This window comes from Scatophagus argus, chromosome 22 (assembly GCF_020382885.2).
Source record: "Scatophagus argus isolate fScaArg1 chromosome 22, fScaArg1.pri, whole genome shotgun sequence".
Lineage (NCBI taxonomy): Eukaryota > Metazoa > Chordata > Actinopteri > Scatophagidae > Scatophagus > Scatophagus argus.
In genome coordinates this window covers 9,630,151-9,646,429 of record NC_058514.1, presented here as the reverse complement: position 1 = coordinate 9,646,429, position 16,279 = coordinate 9,630,151, and the positions used below count along the sequence as shown (strand labels likewise).

At 41.3% G+C, this 16,279-nt stretch overlaps 4 protein-coding genes across 5 annotated transcripts; 2 read left to right on the top strand and 2 right to left on the bottom strand.

Annotated features, from left to right (window-relative positions):
* Positions 1 to 176: 176 nt before the first annotated feature.
* On the top strand, positions 177 to 2,706 carry LOC124053380 (THAP domain-containing protein 5-like). 2 transcript variants are annotated; one of them, XM_046378473.1, is made up of 3 exons: positions 177 to 204; positions 606 to 795; positions 1,130 to 2,706. In XM_046378473.1, exons 1-3 carry the CDS (start codon positions 194 to 196, stop codon positions 1,886 to 1,888), a joined length of 960 nt encoding a protein of 319 aa, XP_046234429.1. In that variant the 5' UTR covers positions 177 to 193; the 3' UTR covers positions 1,889 to 2,706. The 2 variants fall into 2 exon arrangements, with proteins under 2 accessions (XP_046234429.1, XP_046234428.1); XM_046378472.1 differs by lacking the exon at positions 177 to 204 and adding an exon at positions 211 to 380.
* Positions 2,707 to 4,281: 1,575 nt separating this feature from the next.
* avpr2l (arginine vasopressin receptor 2, like) lies at positions 4,282 to 6,753 on the bottom strand. The gene is made up of 2 exons (XM_046378477.1): positions 4,540 to 6,753; positions 4,282 to 4,386 (listed from the first exon to the last, which is right to left on the bottom strand). The coding sequence occupies exons 1-2, from the start codon at positions 5,357 to 5,359 to the stop codon at positions 4,307 to 4,309; spliced, it is 900 nt and encodes a 299-aa protein (XP_046234433.1). The 5' UTR covers positions 5,360 to 6,753; the 3' UTR covers positions 4,282 to 4,306.
* A 39-nt stretch (positions 6,754 to 6,792) lies between these two features.
* pnpla8 (patatin-like phospholipase domain containing 8) lies at positions 6,793 to 15,972 on the top strand. Its single transcript, XM_046378471.1, has 10 exons — positions 6,793 to 6,925; positions 8,193 to 9,278; positions 9,483 to 9,632; positions 9,826 to 9,977; positions 10,189 to 10,283; positions 10,410 to 10,581; positions 10,709 to 10,766; positions 11,037 to 11,231; positions 14,214 to 14,409; positions 14,613 to 15,972. The coding sequence occupies exons 2-10, from the start codon at positions 8,364 to 8,366 to the stop codon at positions 14,885 to 14,887; spliced, it is 2,208 nt and encodes a 735-aa protein (XP_046234427.1). The 5' UTR covers positions 6,793 to 6,925; positions 8,193 to 8,363; the 3' UTR covers positions 14,888 to 15,972.
* On the bottom strand, positions 7,241 to 8,112 carry akap14 (A-kinase anchoring protein 14). The gene has a single exon (XM_046378479.1). The coding sequence runs from the start codon at positions 7,943 to 7,945 to the stop codon at positions 7,406 to 7,408; it is 540 nt and encodes a 179-aa protein (XP_046234435.1). The 5' UTR covers positions 7,946 to 8,112; the 3' UTR covers positions 7,241 to 7,405.
* Positions 15,973 to 16,279: the final 307 nt, after the last annotated feature.

Genomic DNA, 16,279 nt, shown 5'->3' with positions numbered 1-16,279 from the left:
CTTAATATGTTTTCAGTCATTAAATGGGAATATTTAGTTTATGTGTATACATTTCAGATTATTTCATAAATATCTGATGAATTGTCAATGGATTCCACGTACGTAATGTTACTTAATTTCCTCCACGTAGTTGTGCAACCGTTAAATCTTGACAAGGTAACGTCATCTCCGCTTTGAGAGCTACAACCCGGAAATGATATTAAGGTGTTTCTGTACCCATGGCTTCTGTGTTTTTAAAAATGTTAGTCACAAATGTGTCTCCAAGGAGCGTTTTTATGTAGTTTCACTGCCGATATGCCACGGTACTGCGCTGTGAAAGTTTGTAAAAACCGCGGGGGAACTGCATCAAGACAAGATAGCAAGAGAATTAGCTTCTATCCGTATGTTTTCTTTCTGTTGTATCTCTGAGTTCACATTTTTGTTTTGCCAGGTGTTTTTTCTGTTATCATTGGTCCCTTTAGTCACGGTTAATATTCGTTATGGAGGCACTAGTGAGACTGTTGCAGTGAATGTGGAGAAATGATAACGTTAGAACTATTCCGATGTCCTGACGCTGATACTCCACCACCAAGCCATTTAACTTTTCATGCCCCCCTACCCAACAGGTTTCCCTTGCAAGACAAGTCCAGGCTTCAGAAATGGGTTGACAACATGAAGAGGGAGGAGTGGACCCCGAGTCGACATCAGTACCTGTGCAGTGAGCATTTTACAGAGGACTGCTTCGATATCCGATGGGGCATCCGCTACCTGAAGAGCACAGCCATCCCGACCATTTTCCCCTCTACTGAAGACGTTGTAACTGTCTTTTTTTGTCTCAACATCCATTTCAATTCAACAGTGAAGCACAGGCTTGCAGAAACGTACCTCTGGAAAAACGACATTTTCTGCAAGTGGAAGAGCATGCTTCCACATACAGAAAATTATAAATTTTAGCGTTTAGTTTTTGTTGTACACCAAGCCTATTCTTCTTTTTTTTTAAATTCTTTTGCTTTGCCTGTGATTGACGAGCAACCATCCTAGTTCTGATTTCTTGTCCAACACAGACATGCAATTTGTTATAGCATTGTGCTGGTCCTTGTCTGCATTTGCATGGTTGCATTTAATGAAGCCTTGCTTTTCTTTATTACAGGATGGAGATAAAGTTACCACTATTAAAAGAAGCCCCAAGGCCAAACCCAGGTCTTCAGACATTGACTTTGAGCCTACAGGATTTGTCTCTTCACTCAGTAAGAGGCCTCTCATTTTGAGCAGAACATGCAAAAAGTTCCAGTCATGTACAACAGACGTTGTTACCAAACACACAGAGACAACATTTGAAGCACTTCTGGTGTCGGACATCAGTCATTCAAATCTCTCAGAGATACAGACTATTGCTTGTGAGACAACAGGTGACAGTGGAATTCCAGCAGCATCCTGTCTCGCAATGTCCCCGTGCACCGAGCCCCGTTCTGAAGAACAGGCTGACCCGACCATGACTGTGTTGTGCTGTGAGACAGTGGGCCCTTTCACAGATGGAGTGGCAAATGTGGATGCAGCTGCCCTCCAAGCAGCACTGGGCCAGACTTTAAGCTTTGTCCCTGTGGAAATGATTGAGGAGATACCGGCAGGCTGTTTTTCAGAAGAGCAGGGACCCGATGAGGGAGAGAACATTCCCATTCATGAGCACTCATACTGCAAACCGGACACAGACGAGGATCAGCTTTGGCGTAAGATTTTGAGTTTGCATGCAAAGATCTTGGAACTGGATCGCAAAGAGGAGAGCACTGTGGCCAAAATCCGTGCTCTGGAAACTGAGATATCCCTTCTGAAGAGAGACAGTGCTGTTTTTAAAGAGAAGCAGAAAGTTTTAGAAGATTATATATCATCCATGTTGTATCCATGTAAGTAATTACAAGCCATGGACTTGAAATGAGCACTTTTCTTCAACAACTGAGTCACTTTTGTTGATAAGTTGCATTTGCTCTTGTACATAAAACACAGTAGCGCAAACTGTGTCTTCTAAAAGTGTTTTGGTAGTCTGTGTTCTGCAGCATTGCTCCCATATTTCCATATGATAATAAATCTGTTTTGGTCCACATGGTGACACTGTTTGACCACCTTTACAGGATGTGTTTCAAAGCTAAGTGAAAGCGCTGATTTTCTGTGGCTTTTTGCTGACCATTGCTGATTCATAGCCATCAAGTTTTTCTGTTTGGTCACTGTATGTTCCCGTGTGATCAATACTGAATCCTAGCTTATTAGTGGTTCTTTTTCATTTTCAGTGTACAGTGCCAACAGCCTTTAATCAAGTGGTCTGTGTGTGACAGTTGCATTTGTTCAGTTTTTTGGTCCAGTTTAAAATTTCTTGGTGCAAAAGTAGCATGTTTTTATGATGGAGTCAAATGGTGAGTTTTTAAGGACTGCCGTGCAAAAAGATTTTTTCTTAAACTCTGGTAACTGCTTGTTATGTTCATATGCTTCAAATCAGTTCTTTTGATGATGTTCAAAAGACATCATTCACAAACATTATGACTTGAGTGTCCGTCATTTACAATCATGTCCCTGGTAACAGGGGCTCATTTTCTTCTGTGCTGTGCTTGATTGCCTGTACCACCCTGTCATTGTGTGCAATCTCCCTTAAGTCCAAACAGAAAAATCAGCAGTGGATTTACATTGCAGTAGAATAAAGTGTACTGTGGATGTGCTTCTCTAGGGGCCCTGTCCACTTTGTGCCTTGTGATTTTTTTTTTTTTTAAATCCCACAGTGACGTGAACATGAACCGGGAGCAGGATTTATCGCCCACTTTTCTACCCTCGGGCCCTGAATTAGTCATCACAGTATTTCAGCTATTTGAGATACCTATTCCTATCTGAAACAGCTTTCCAAAGCAAAACACACCACAGACTGATGCTGCAGCACAACAGCTAGTCACATTATGGCTTTGGGGTGGATTGTGACCATATTAAAACATTGTAATTTTAACCTGCATGTGTGATAAAGTGGAAACTGGCAGATAGACAGGCTGCTGTTGTACCGTTTAATTGAGCATAGCATTATTCCACTGTGTGGCATGCAGACTTTAATAAGGCTACAAACTCAGCATATGATCATGATGTTGGCTTGTGATGAAAAATGCAGTTTTTAATTTGATATACGTTGGGGGGGCTGGTTAAACTGATTTTTGAATAAATTACACAGTGACTGATTGCACATATGAAATAATTTGTGAAATGCAATTTCAAGTGACAGAAGGCTATAGCATGACATAAAAAGGTTATAAGATGACACATTTTCCTGTAAATAACACTGGGCTCTGGTGCACCAGCAAGGATTATTAGAATGGATTCTTGAAAATTGGTGATGAAATGTTCTAAATGTTCTGACGTGTTCTAATCCTTTTGCACAGTATCTCATAAAAAGAACCCCCAACACATCACCACAGTGCATTAGGGGACTAATGTACTGTCAGATCCCTCAGAACAAACCAAATCCTATAGATCAGTGCAGGTCTCAAAGTACAGTGAAGTAATAATATTAATATTTGCAAGCAAATGTTCCATATTAAAGTGATTCACAGTCAGGGGAATGTATATGAACAATAAGCAATCTATAAGAAAGGACTAAGGAATAAAATGTTACTAATATATATATATTATATATATATAAATCCAGGACCCCCTGTCTACCCCAGGCAGAATGAATGGCAAGCCTTATTTCATGACATTGAATATCAGTCACAGTATTTTTATTTTATTTTATTGTGTTACTTTGCAACAATACAAAAAGATGAAGTAGTACAAACAGGAGAAGGAGATGCATGTAGCTCATGTAATTTAAATCTACAAATGAAACATTTGCAGAACATGAGAAAGAAGTCCAATGTGAATGTGGATTTTTAATTAGGGTTTATTTTGAAAAGGCTTTCACCTTATTTGAGACACTTATGCAGTCATATTGTATATTAAAATATGCAGTCATATTTTAATATACATAAAACACTGGATTGGGGAACAGTTTATTTGACAAAACAATGAAACATATGAGGACATTAACTCACAAAACACTATAAGATGCTAACAGAATTTCAATCTAATTGTTTTATACACCAGTGCTGACAATAATCCAGTTCAATTTTTTTTTTCGTACATAACAACTACACAGATATAAACATAGGATCCACGCTGGACTTCCAGGTGTATCCTCATCCAGATGACCTGTTCTGGACTTTTATCAGGTCCTGGATTGTATCTCCAGTGGCAGGCCTCTTGACTTCTATTTTTTTATTTAGTTCTGACCTTACATGTTTTGTTTTGTTTTGTTTTGTTTTTAGCTGTAGTAGAGATAAATCCAAGGGTTGGTGCAGCTGTTGAGACTGGCCAGCAGCATGATGATGGCAAACACTCGCCCTGTGACAGACAAACGCACGTGTAAGCAAACGAGAATGAATTGACTGTTTAAAAATAAATAAATAAAAAGGTTACGTGACAGAAACACACATATCTTATTCATTATTAACATAACATAACGTGATGGAGTCCTCCCAGACATACGGACCATACCTTGAGTAGGGGCACTGCTTGGGCTCCATGCAGACCACAACTGGACCACAAAGAATGGGCTCCAACACACTGTGTATGTCATTATGATAACAAATGTCATTTTCACAGTCTTCAGCTTCGCGTTGGACACCCCCTTCTTGCCTGCGTGTCCCGTCTGCAGCGTCTTTCTCTTCATATTGAAATAGATTGCTGTGCATATCCTTAACTGACAATAGAGTAGAATGACAGCAGGCAGGGCATACACTGACAGAGTGATCCAGCTGATGTAGATTCGGCTCCCCCACGGTTCAATAAATGTCGCCCAGCAATCGTACTGGTTCTCCTCCACTTCTTGGAGAGAGAAGATGAAGAGCTGAGGAGAGCTGAAGACGAGGGAGATCAGCCACGCTGCGCCTATGGAGAGGTACCTCCTAAATGAGCCCTTAAAGAAGGAAACCATGGGGTTACAAACCGCATGGTACCGGTCTATGGTCATGACCACTATCATGTACGTGGAGGCAAACATCCCCACCACCTGCAAGTATTTGACGGACCGGCACAGGAAGTCGGTACCTCTAAACCTGTGTGTAATTTCGATGAGAAATTGTGGCAAGACTTGGAAAAAAGCCACCACCAGATCTGCCAGACACAAGTGCAAGAGGAACAACTGGGTCCTTGTGTTTCTTTTTCGCTTCTTCCAAAGTGTGACCAAGAAGAACAGATTTCCACATGTTGCAAGCAAAAAAACCAAAGCCAAAATCCCAGCTCTGATGAGCGCAAAATGTTTCTCGTACACTTCTCCGTCCTCGCCTGGTGCCTTTTCAGAGCGATTGGAATCCATTTAAGCACTTTCAGTTGTAGAAGTTGGAGTTCTGCAGTGTTAGCGCAGACATGTCGACATCCTCCTCCTCCTCAGTATGTGAGTTGCGAGAGACTGTGAAAAGGGTAAGTGTTTCATCAGAAGGCTACTCACTGATGACTCAGTGTCAATTTTAGGTGGTGTTAATTTAGTCATTTTGCTAATCCTCAAATCCATTACAACAAATGCACATTTAATTCCAAATGCATCAACCCCGTAAACTTTTATTAACCCTGATTATTTTTCTTCGAATCGTCTTCTCAAGGTAGGCCTATTCAAATGATCTTAAAGGAGTGAAAAAATATGTTATACATTTAATCTTTATTTTGAGTTTTTAAGAGCCAGAAAATTATTTAAGCATGGTTTAATAGACAGCAAGTGCAACCACAAACAGTATACAGATGCTGAGCTCATGTTATGTAAACACCCAAATGTTTTACTTGGTTTTGCCCTCTAGCAATCTGTGTAAATTAATAGTATGACTTCACTGCGGTGATTTAATAATAATAAACCTTCAATTTTTGCATCTTATTTATGACAACAAAACATTACAGACTGTACTTCACTGACATTATAAGGGTGGGATTGACATTAATGGCAGTATAGGAGTTTGGCTTTATAGCTCTGACATTTAGATTGCGGAGGCAGTGAAAGAAATGGACCAACGGAAAGGAAAAGCTGCAAGAACTTGTCCTCAACTCCCAAGCTGTTGGACATTCTTAGATTGTCTGTACTACTGCGTGTGAAGTACATGCACTTCACACTTCTTAAAGAGTTCTTAATGATGTAACCTGAAATCAGAAGGAAGGGTGGTGGTGGACTAATTACACTGATCAGTGAGATCAGATCATTAGAATTATTTTTCCAATTAATTTTCTTCCTATAAGCTAATTGAATGAATAACTAATTGTTTTGGTTATACTGGTGGTTTGCTTAATATATAACAAAACATCACATTTTAGAAGCTCTTCGTATTTTTTGTGCAAAAGTACTAATTTGTAACTAGTAACTAAAGCTGCCAAATGCAATGCCTACCTTTGAAATGTAGTCATGTAGAAGCAGAAAGGATACTCATGAAAGTACAAGTACCTCAAATTTCTGCTTGAAATGTACAAGACTCAGACTTATTTTAATTTCACTATGACGACTGGGTTAAATGTTGCTCTCCATGGTGCTGAACTACTAACAATGATACGACTACTGTTCATTATGGTGCTGAAAGAGTGAAACCACAGTGAGCAGCACAATAAGATTATCAAACCTCACTGGCACTGTACTCAAATGTTGGGATGTACGCTGCACATATTGTTCTATGGATTCTTCATAAATGTATGCCGTGTTTGTGCAATGAAAATATCTGTTCCATTTATTCCAAAGTCGTTTTGTCGACATCTGGTGGCATCAATGCGGCACTGCACCGTCACAGAAAAATGCAGGGCACTACGTCACCTCCTCTCTTCTTCCTGTTTAAATAACCAGCACCCGTAAAGCACCGCAGTGAATGAACAGCTGTATCGGCATCCTAAACAACAGTTTTTGGTTCATATGGTAAGAAGAAAATGAGTTTTTCTGCGACACTCCGTTAAATTCGACAAACCGACGACATATTCTTCTATCCATTAGCTCCCGTAGCACCTAGCAGTGGCTAATGTAACGTTTTTCAGTGTGTCAGCTTTCTGCTTAGCATGTTAAACTTCAGACATCATAAGTACGAGGTGTTGATTCATGTAGCTAAATAAGTAAGGCATAACACACCGTTGGTGTCCTCAGTTTGTCTTAATTTGCTTTAACGTTAAACCTAGCTTAGCTAGCGGTTAACGTCGCGATCATTGTGAGGTCCAACACAATTACAGGTAACGCTGGTTAGATGACGTCAGCATTTTCGTTTATTTCGTGGGATGATCATTCAGAATTTAATGCCAACACTTAGTAAGTGTAATGTAACTTAAATTCGTATTTAAGGACTGATCCAGACATCTCCTCCCCCTGTGTGTTTCGGCGTTGTCTAGTTAGTTAATGAAAGTTTGCTCAAAGGTCCACCGCCATACGGAGCAAAGTTTTGCTCTCAATAACGTCCGTCAGCCACTTCTCCCTAAACCTGGTCCTGCCGGGTTTGTGCACCAGCCTGTTGGACTCTACTGCGAAGAGGACCTCGACAGGCAAAGTTTGGGGTTTGACTTTTGATATGCCCACGACGAAGTAGACGCTAGCTGTCTCCAGAATCGGCTTTTGCGGGGTCGGGGTACTAAAGCGGGCCCGGTAGTGGTAGAAGCTATGATGCTCCTCTTCGGTTGAGCAGAGGAAGTCCAGACTGTAAAACCAGCAGGGTTGAATCTCCCAGGTCTGAATATACTCTCCAATCTGGCTTTTGCCCACTTCGACTGTAAAGTTTTTGATCTCAACCCAGTTAATATTCCCCTTCTCGCCTTCTGGGTTATCCATCTGCTCCTTCGCGATCCTGTGTCGGTGTCTCTCCAGCAAAGCTTTCACAAGATGGGCTGACTCTGCTGTGAAATTCAGATTTAATGAATCGTCTTCCATCTTGTCTTGGGAGCAACGTGTCAGCATACAGGAGGTGTGGGAACAGGAGAGTTTTAGTTGTCATTTAGTGAACGCTGTTCCCTGCATCTGTTTTTGTTGTTGTTGCTATTACAGTTTCCTTGGCAACCAGGATGGATAAGGTGTCATATGGAGCCCTCTGTTGGTCCACTTTCCATTTGCAGTGTCATGTTTTCTCCTGTTAAAGGTGTTGTTTTTAGAATAATTTGTACTATCCATTGAGATCATTTTTGTTTTGTTTTGTTTTTTTTTTCAGAAAACTTTTTAACAAGCAGCAAGTTTCCAAAATGGAATTCCTACTAAAGCCACTGTAGCCACTGATGGCAGGTAGTCTGCCAAAATGCACTTTACGCAGACACTGAGCATCATTCTTTTACCTGATTAACTTGAAGTTCACTGCTGCTGTTCTGAGAGAGCCAGTAAACGCATGTCGCGAATCAGGACCACCCTTGACACCGTCACCAAGGCAGTAGGCAGCACAGACCTCATCTTAAAGTTCTCCCGCTTCAAGCCTGGCAGTGCCACAGTTGACAGTACCCATGTGAGAAAATCTCTGGCCAAATCTGAGACTTTAACCACTAACAACACAGCTTCTGCCTCTGAACCTGAAACCACCATGAAAGAAGAAGAGGACGAAGCTGACAGGAACACGTCAGAGAAAGAGTCAGACAAGCAATGCCAAGTTACAGAAAGTCCCTTTGTTGCCACGAAGACGCCCACATCCAGTTTAGCTTCAGCAGCAAATGTGACTGCACCAAGCTCTTCCTCAGCTGTGGCAAAACAAACTATGCAGCTGTTTCACCCAGCAGCTCTTTCCACCAACATGGATGAGACCTACAAAACCCTGGCTCAGCATGTCAATAGTTACTTTGGCACCAGCACACAGGTGGAAGAAGGAGACAACGCGCTGGCACAGCAGCACAGAGGAGGGGGTGATCCTGTTTCCGAGTCCACTCTCAGTCGGGACCATATTCCTATTTTGTCCCCGGTAGCAGAGGCTGAAAATGTTGGAAAACCAACTACCTCCCCTCCTCCCTGTCCATCAGAAAAGCCCAGTCCTCCGGTTGGGACTCCCTCGTCAGACATCCCTGCACCTGCCACCTCCCCTAAAAAAGGCTTCACCCACTATCTTTCCTACCCTAGGCCCAGTGTTCAGGCGTTTGTCGGCAGCTACATTGCACCCCTGGTCCCTAAATTTAGAGGCGATTCCAAAAGCATCACAGCTGAAAAAGACAAGTCTTCACCAGTTGCTGTGGAAGAGTCCACTGTGGAAAAGGCAGAAGACAAGACGGAGAGTGAAGAGGAGAAACTGAGGCAACAGCTGTTGGCTCAAAGAGAGAAGGTCAGGCGCTCAGTATGGCTTAAATGAACATTGAATGCATCAATGTTGTCATGTATGTTTTCTGTGATTTTACTTGGTATGATATAAATTCCTACATATTGTGAGGTGGTTAAGTTTCAACATTAAAAGTTTCAACATTTTTTAAAGAATAATTATATCTATCAGATTGTTATGTGTTATATGTGGTACATATTTGCCCTTCAGATAATCGCCAGGGTGAGTGTTGACAACAGGACCAGAGCCCTGGTGAAAGGCTTGCAGAGAGTCACTGACGTCAAGCTCCTCACCAGTCGAGTGGAGGAGCTCAGCTGTCACCTCCTGGAGTTCCCTGAGACGCGAGGTGTAGCTGTCAAGGTTAGAGTGCATCACTGTCAGAAGTCTGTGTGTGTGTGTGTTTTTGTTTCTTTTCTCTCTCTCTCTCTCTTGTTTTATTTTTTTGATTTTTCATAACGCAGCAGCTCAGTTTAATTTCATAGATGGTGGCCTGTCGTCAGATGTTTAAGTGGGAAATTGTAGCAGTCATTATGTCTAACTGTGACCTTTATAGGCGAGTGTGCTGCCCTGCCTGCTGCGTTTACGCCAAGCCAGAGACATTCCTCTTCAGGCTACTGTAAGAGAAGCACTGGCCCTGGTTGGCTACACCGATCCAGTCAAAGGCAGAGGGATTCGGGTCCTGGCCATAGATGGAGGAGGAACAAGGTAAAACTATTCCATGGAAAAAAATTTTGAAAAATCTAAAAAAAACATCCTGATGGTTCCTGATGGGAAGTCATATGTTTCTGTTAAAAATACAGCTATTATTGCGGGCCATCTGTACAAGATGCACCTCTGTATGTTTGTGGCAGTGGTTCAAATATAATGCCTGCATTTCTGTCAGTCTGTGTTTGTAAATCTCGTGACTTTGTTACAGGGGACTGCTGGCCTTGCAGACTCTCCATAAGCTGCAGAATCTGACAGGCAAACGAATCCACCAGCTGTTTGACTACATCTGTGGAGTCAGCACAGGTATACTGTCATCACTGCTTAGTGTCTAATTTTTTTTTTTTTTTTGTCAGTCGCTGACCATACAAGCACACACCCCATTCTGTCCTTTTCTTGCCAGCACATCATACTCCCTCCTCTTTTCTTCAGGTGCCATTTTGGCCTTCATGCTGGGAATTTTCCAGATTCCACTAGAGGAATGTGAAGAGATGTACAGAAAGCTGGGCGCAGATGTCTTCAAACAAAACGTCATCGTCGGGACTGTCAAAATGGGCTGGAGCCATGCTTTCTATGACAGCGAAATATGGGAAAACATCCTCAAGTTAGTTTGCAGTATTCCATCAATCCTTTTTCCTGTCTTTTCGTTCTTTAACAAGTCCCTTCTATCTTAATTTCAAAGACACTAGTGTCTAATTTGTATATGTAATCTGTTTTTGTACTTTCTTTAGGGAACGGATGGGCGAGGGGTATATGTTTGAGAGTGCCAGGGATCCGCACTGCCCTAAAGTAAGAAAAAGGTTTTTTCTTCTCTATACTGTTTGAAAAAACATGTATGTGCACTGGATCATTTTATTTTGCAGCATGACCACACAGAGAGGCGCACTAAGATTATTTTTCAGATCTTTAACCAAAGAAACATAGCCATAAAGCTCTTGATTTTTGTTTTATTTTTATTTGTGTTCACTGTACAGCAAAACACTGAGAAAATTCATCAGGTGGCTGAAGTGCTCTAGAAATCAATTCTCTCTCTAAATTTTCTTTTTGTATGTCCACCAGGTGTCAGCAGTGAGTGCCATTGTGAACAGAGGTTTGCCTCTGAAGGCCTACGTGTTTAGGAACTACAGACTCATGCCAGGCGTGAGATCCCACTACCTTGGAGACTGCAAACACAAGATGTGGCAGGCTATCAGGGCCTCATCTGCCGCCCCAGGATACTTCCAGGAATTTGTCCTGGGAAAAGACCTCCATCAGGTACAACATGAAACTGAGAGAGTGGTTACAGAATAAATATGAAACAGTGTGGCCTGTAATATACGCTGCAAAAAAGGTGTGTAAAATCAAGACAGGGAAGACTCCTGAGATCTGACTAATAACTAGAGAATGCACAGATGAGAAGTGAAGCAGTACCAAAGAAAAAGAAAATGAGAAATTGAGAGCTCCTTCAAAGTCTGAAGTAATTTATTTATTTTATCAAGACTCCGTTCTCTTGATTACCACAGTCAGTTTAATATTCAGGTCTAAAACATGTGCGTTAAGTGTCATTTTGCTCAAAAATGATGATCATTAATGTTCTGTGATCGTCCGTTGAAATAATTTTTCTTTATAGGCTCATCAGTGTTGCAAATAAGTTATAGTTTTGTGTGAGAGAGAGGTGATTTCTTTGAAATCTTATAAATCAATACACTTCCACTGTGGTGTTACATTGTCCAGTGCCAAGAACAGAACCACTGAGCATTCCACTGTATTCTGTGAATGTGTTTGCGTGTTTCATAACCTTGAAGGCGACCCCATAATTGATTCTTCTGGCTGTCAAGAGTCTGAGGGGGAGAGAGAGAAAGTGAGGAGAATGAAATGGAGAGGGAGGGAGAGAAAGACAGTCAGTCCTTGGACCGCTCTCTGCCCCAAAACATCAAAGACCTTGTCCTCTTATCCTGTCTTCTTGCAGAGAATTGGAAAGCTTCTGCTTTGAGTCCCCATGAGAAAGGATATCCAACAGGGCCCATGTTTGTTTGACCACCGCTGTCTAAAAGCATGGTTCAGGGAAAAAAAAAATAAAAAATTACCTTCAAGAAAGATAGATTAGGTTTAAGTGCAGGCCACTGAATGAAAATGAAATGGCAGTGTATGTAGCATTAATGTATTTTACTTTCTGCTAGCTGTTAGAGTGCCTTTTAATGTGTTATTTTATGAGTCTGATTATTAGGCCAGATATCTTTAGATGGTCTTTATGGGCAGCAATTATGCTCAAGGCTTAGCTTAATTTTGATAACCTACTTAGGCAAAATTAGCCCTGTCTCCGCTCCTAACAAGTGTTTCTCTTCCCCAGCCATTTCCCAATGCAAGAACCTCTGCAAAGGTTTAGTCAGTCACAGATACTAATCTAACCAAGTACTGACTGTGCTAATTTAGAATTACAACAAATGGCCTGCTAGTTTTTTGCCTAAGTCCAAGATTTTTCTAGCTTCTAATTTGGTGAATTAAACAAATGTAACCGCAACCCCAGAAAAGTTATAGGATGTTTGCTCGTTTTGCTAAAAGTATATAAGGCAGAATTTCCACTCCGCTTTGCACTCTGGGATGACAGCAGTGATGGAGAGTGTGTGTGTTTTTTGTTCTCCAAATTCCTCCTGGAGCTACACAGTGTTTCATCGACAGTTTGAGCCGTTGCCACCCACCAGTCTCACTCCTACTCTAGTTTTCAGCACCAGCAGCGGTATTTCTCAGGAAAATTCTGCTGCTGCAGAGCACCATGAATACACAAAGACACACATGTAAACACAGTGAAGAAGAATGCATTCACAGACTCAACAGAGAGGTAAAATGTCGAAACATCTCCCTGAGCTAAAGTGCTGTATTATAATACCCAGCCATTTGCCTGCTTGAGGACACTGCAGTTTAGCATCATTTTATTGTGTTGTGATTCAGGATTTGTGGATGTCATTCACTGAGGCCAGACCTCAGGGTGAGAGGTTGAGGGTCAGGGCTGAGGAGCAGCTGTGTAATTAACCTGCTGTCTCAAGAGTGCGAACTATGTTCCATTGTTTCAATAGCTCACGCCTGAGGGCAAACAGCTTTATAATTAGGCTAAGAGTGATGTGTTGGAGGCATTATTGTCTCATAATGATACCAGGGCAGATACCAAGACTGATTTAGAATCACGGGAAGACGAAATAAGTTTCCTGGAATAAATGATTAAACACATTGAAGTATTTTTAGCTAGTTAGCAAATGTTAAATTGAGAAAAAAAAAGTTTTTCTTCACTTGTTTTTTGTTGACTGACATTTTCTAATACCACAAATTATTTGTTTTATCCCACAAGGAAGAGAGGATTTTGGCTTTCTGGATACCTTTCAACTGCCTGTCCTCTTTGACAGTCATGAAAATGACCTTTACCCCGACTCCACTCTGCTGGGGTGGATTGTGTGCCACGCTCTCCATCTCTATTAATTCAAGCCAAAATCACTTCAGCTTTTGGATAAGGTCCATAACTGGACTTGGGGAAAACCGAGAAATAGTGTTAAGCGCTAAATCGGTCGAGGCATTCATTCAGCTTGACTGTCCTCTTTCTCTCATTGTGGGCATCATTTAGATCAGCACCCATTTCATGAATCAAATATCATTATTTAGAGAAAAGGAGGCTTAGCGAATATGCAAGTGCATCATTTGCATAGCTAAATTGAGTCAGTCAAGATTAGAGCACTGAAATATCACATGCTGTATCAATCAAACTGAATTCAGAGCAGTGCAGAATCTTTATAGCTAAGTTTCAACATGATTTAATGAAAAGAAAGACTTATCTTCGCTGTTCATTGCTGCTGAAAAGACAGCTTTTCCAACTTGTTTACTTCTGAATCAGCCAAGCTGTTTGCCAGCACAGCACATCTCTGGTCTGGCCTGGCTTGTTTTCCTCCTGCCCAAAGCTGTGTAGCTCAGGGACAGCTTGTTCACTTCACCTCATTTGTCCCCCACAGGCTGTCACAACAAATATGTTAAACCTAGAGGCACATTCCATACATACAAAGTGTCCAGTTTGCGCATTAATCTTGATTTGTAAGCAAATCTGACTGATGAAATTCTGAAGGTGACTTTGCAGTTCTGTGTCCAGTGGTTTAAACAGCCCTGCCACAATTTGATTGGGATTAAGATGTGAACATACATATTACACACAAACATGCCCTTCAAAATTTGAAAACATAATGAAAACATAATTTTCATTTCTGTCTCCACCTTTAGGATGGAGGACTCCTTATCAACAACCCCACAGCGCTGGCCATCCATGAGTGTAAGTGTCTGTGGCCTAACACGCCCCTGCAGTGTGTGTTGTCTCTGGGAACAGGACGGTATGAAACAGCAGGCAAGAGCAGCACGACTTACACTAGCCTCAAGGCCAAGCTCACCAACGTCATCAGCAGTGCCACAGATACTGAGGGTAGGACCACATAAAATGCTGTTTATATGTATGTGCTTGATGTCCCACACTTTTCATTTATAAACCACAGCTTAGATGCATGCAATCTCAGCAAATGTTCACCGAAATATTAAAATGTAAAGCAAAAGAGAGAATGCAACAAATTCTTGTAACTAGTGTCCATCTTTGATAGCTAAGAGCTCCTCACTCCATCCTTATTTCAGAGGTGCACACCATGCTGGACGCTCTCCTGCCCCCAGACACCTACTTCCGCTTCAACCCCTACATGAGGGAGGACATCCCGCTGAACGAGAGCCGCGCGGAGAAGCTGAACTTCCTCAAGAGCGAGGGAGAGCGCTACCTGGAGCGCAACGAGGCCAAGCTAAAGAAGGCCGCCAGCGTGCTGAGCCAGGAGAAAGGCACCATCCAAAGACTGGCCGAGTGGGCCAAGCTCAAGGCAGACATGTACGAGGGTCTCCCCTTTGTGTCCAAGCTGTAGTCTTTGGCCTGGAAACACTGTGGAGAGAGTTTTTAAGGTAAGAAGACATGGAGAGTAAAAACTCTCATGATCTGACAGATGAACTGTTGAAAAGGGAGCAAACTGGACTCGTTTTTTTTAAGGATCTAGTGGGAGAGCAATTTGGAGCGAAAAACTAAATGATTTGTTCTCATGGTTTGATCATTATCTACCTAACACTAAAAGGACTTTTTGAGAAATGTACTACAATGGTTATTCATTTAAACAAAGGGTAAGTGACGTGGTGATAATTACAAATGCCATGTAATTTGTTGTGTGTGGGACAGAACGTGTCTGATGGAGACAGTTTTCGACACTATGATGAAATCGGTCACTTGACTGATCGAAGAAAGGAAATGTATGTGCACATTCATAAATATATGAATTACAACCTGGCTAAAAGTGCTGTTGACTGAACGAACAGATATGTCGATGTGGCACTGACACACGACCTTATTAAGTAGAATTAATGGTGGTATGATAGTTATTTTGTAAAGAAATGACACTGATGTTCAGTAACTTGAATACTTTAAAAGGTAATTGATACTTGATTGCACAGTGAGAACATTAACATGACTGCCTATTTCTAACACTGTACAGAAGAAAGACCTCATGAACTTTGTACAATGTTCTTAACCGAGAACATGTAAATAGTATTTGAAATAATTATGAATTCTTTGAGTGATCTTGCTTGAATTTAAGAATTAAAAGAAGTACTGCTAATGCTTAATTTTACTCTCCCACGTTGGCGGCCACACTGACACATGTTCCGACACTAATGAGAAAGTATCAGGATGTGTTATTGTTTTTCTCGTGGTACAAAGCATGTTCTCCATTGTGACCAGTTCTGTATGAAGTTATTTGCCTTTAACCCCCTTCAACCCTGAATTCCTCGACTGAGGCTGTTGTTTTCGCACACTTAAAAAAAAAAAAAACAACTGACAACTTTTTACACATTGTGAGAATCCTAATTTCCCTGATTCCTGCATTCTTTATTGGTTAGTGGAATGCGAAAGAAAAAAAGGTCATGAAATAATAAAACTTGATTTTCAAAACCTTGATATAGATTTTTGACCTCCATGTTATTTCTTTTTAAAATTCTACTTATAAAATGAGTCATTTGGGGTTATATGCTACATGCTGTTTGCTGTTAATCGTCTTTATCTGCTTTTCAATGCTGTTGCCACACACACACACACACACCACAAAGAGACCCACAATAGAGTTGTCACAAAGGAACCCTACAGGTCTTCCTTTGATGAATTGTGTTTTTCCCACATTCGCACATGTTGATATTCTGCTTGTATTGTTTTGATCCCTTTGAAAATCCACTGAAATTCCAGTGTCATTCCTCCCAGTCAAACTGTCGTTACC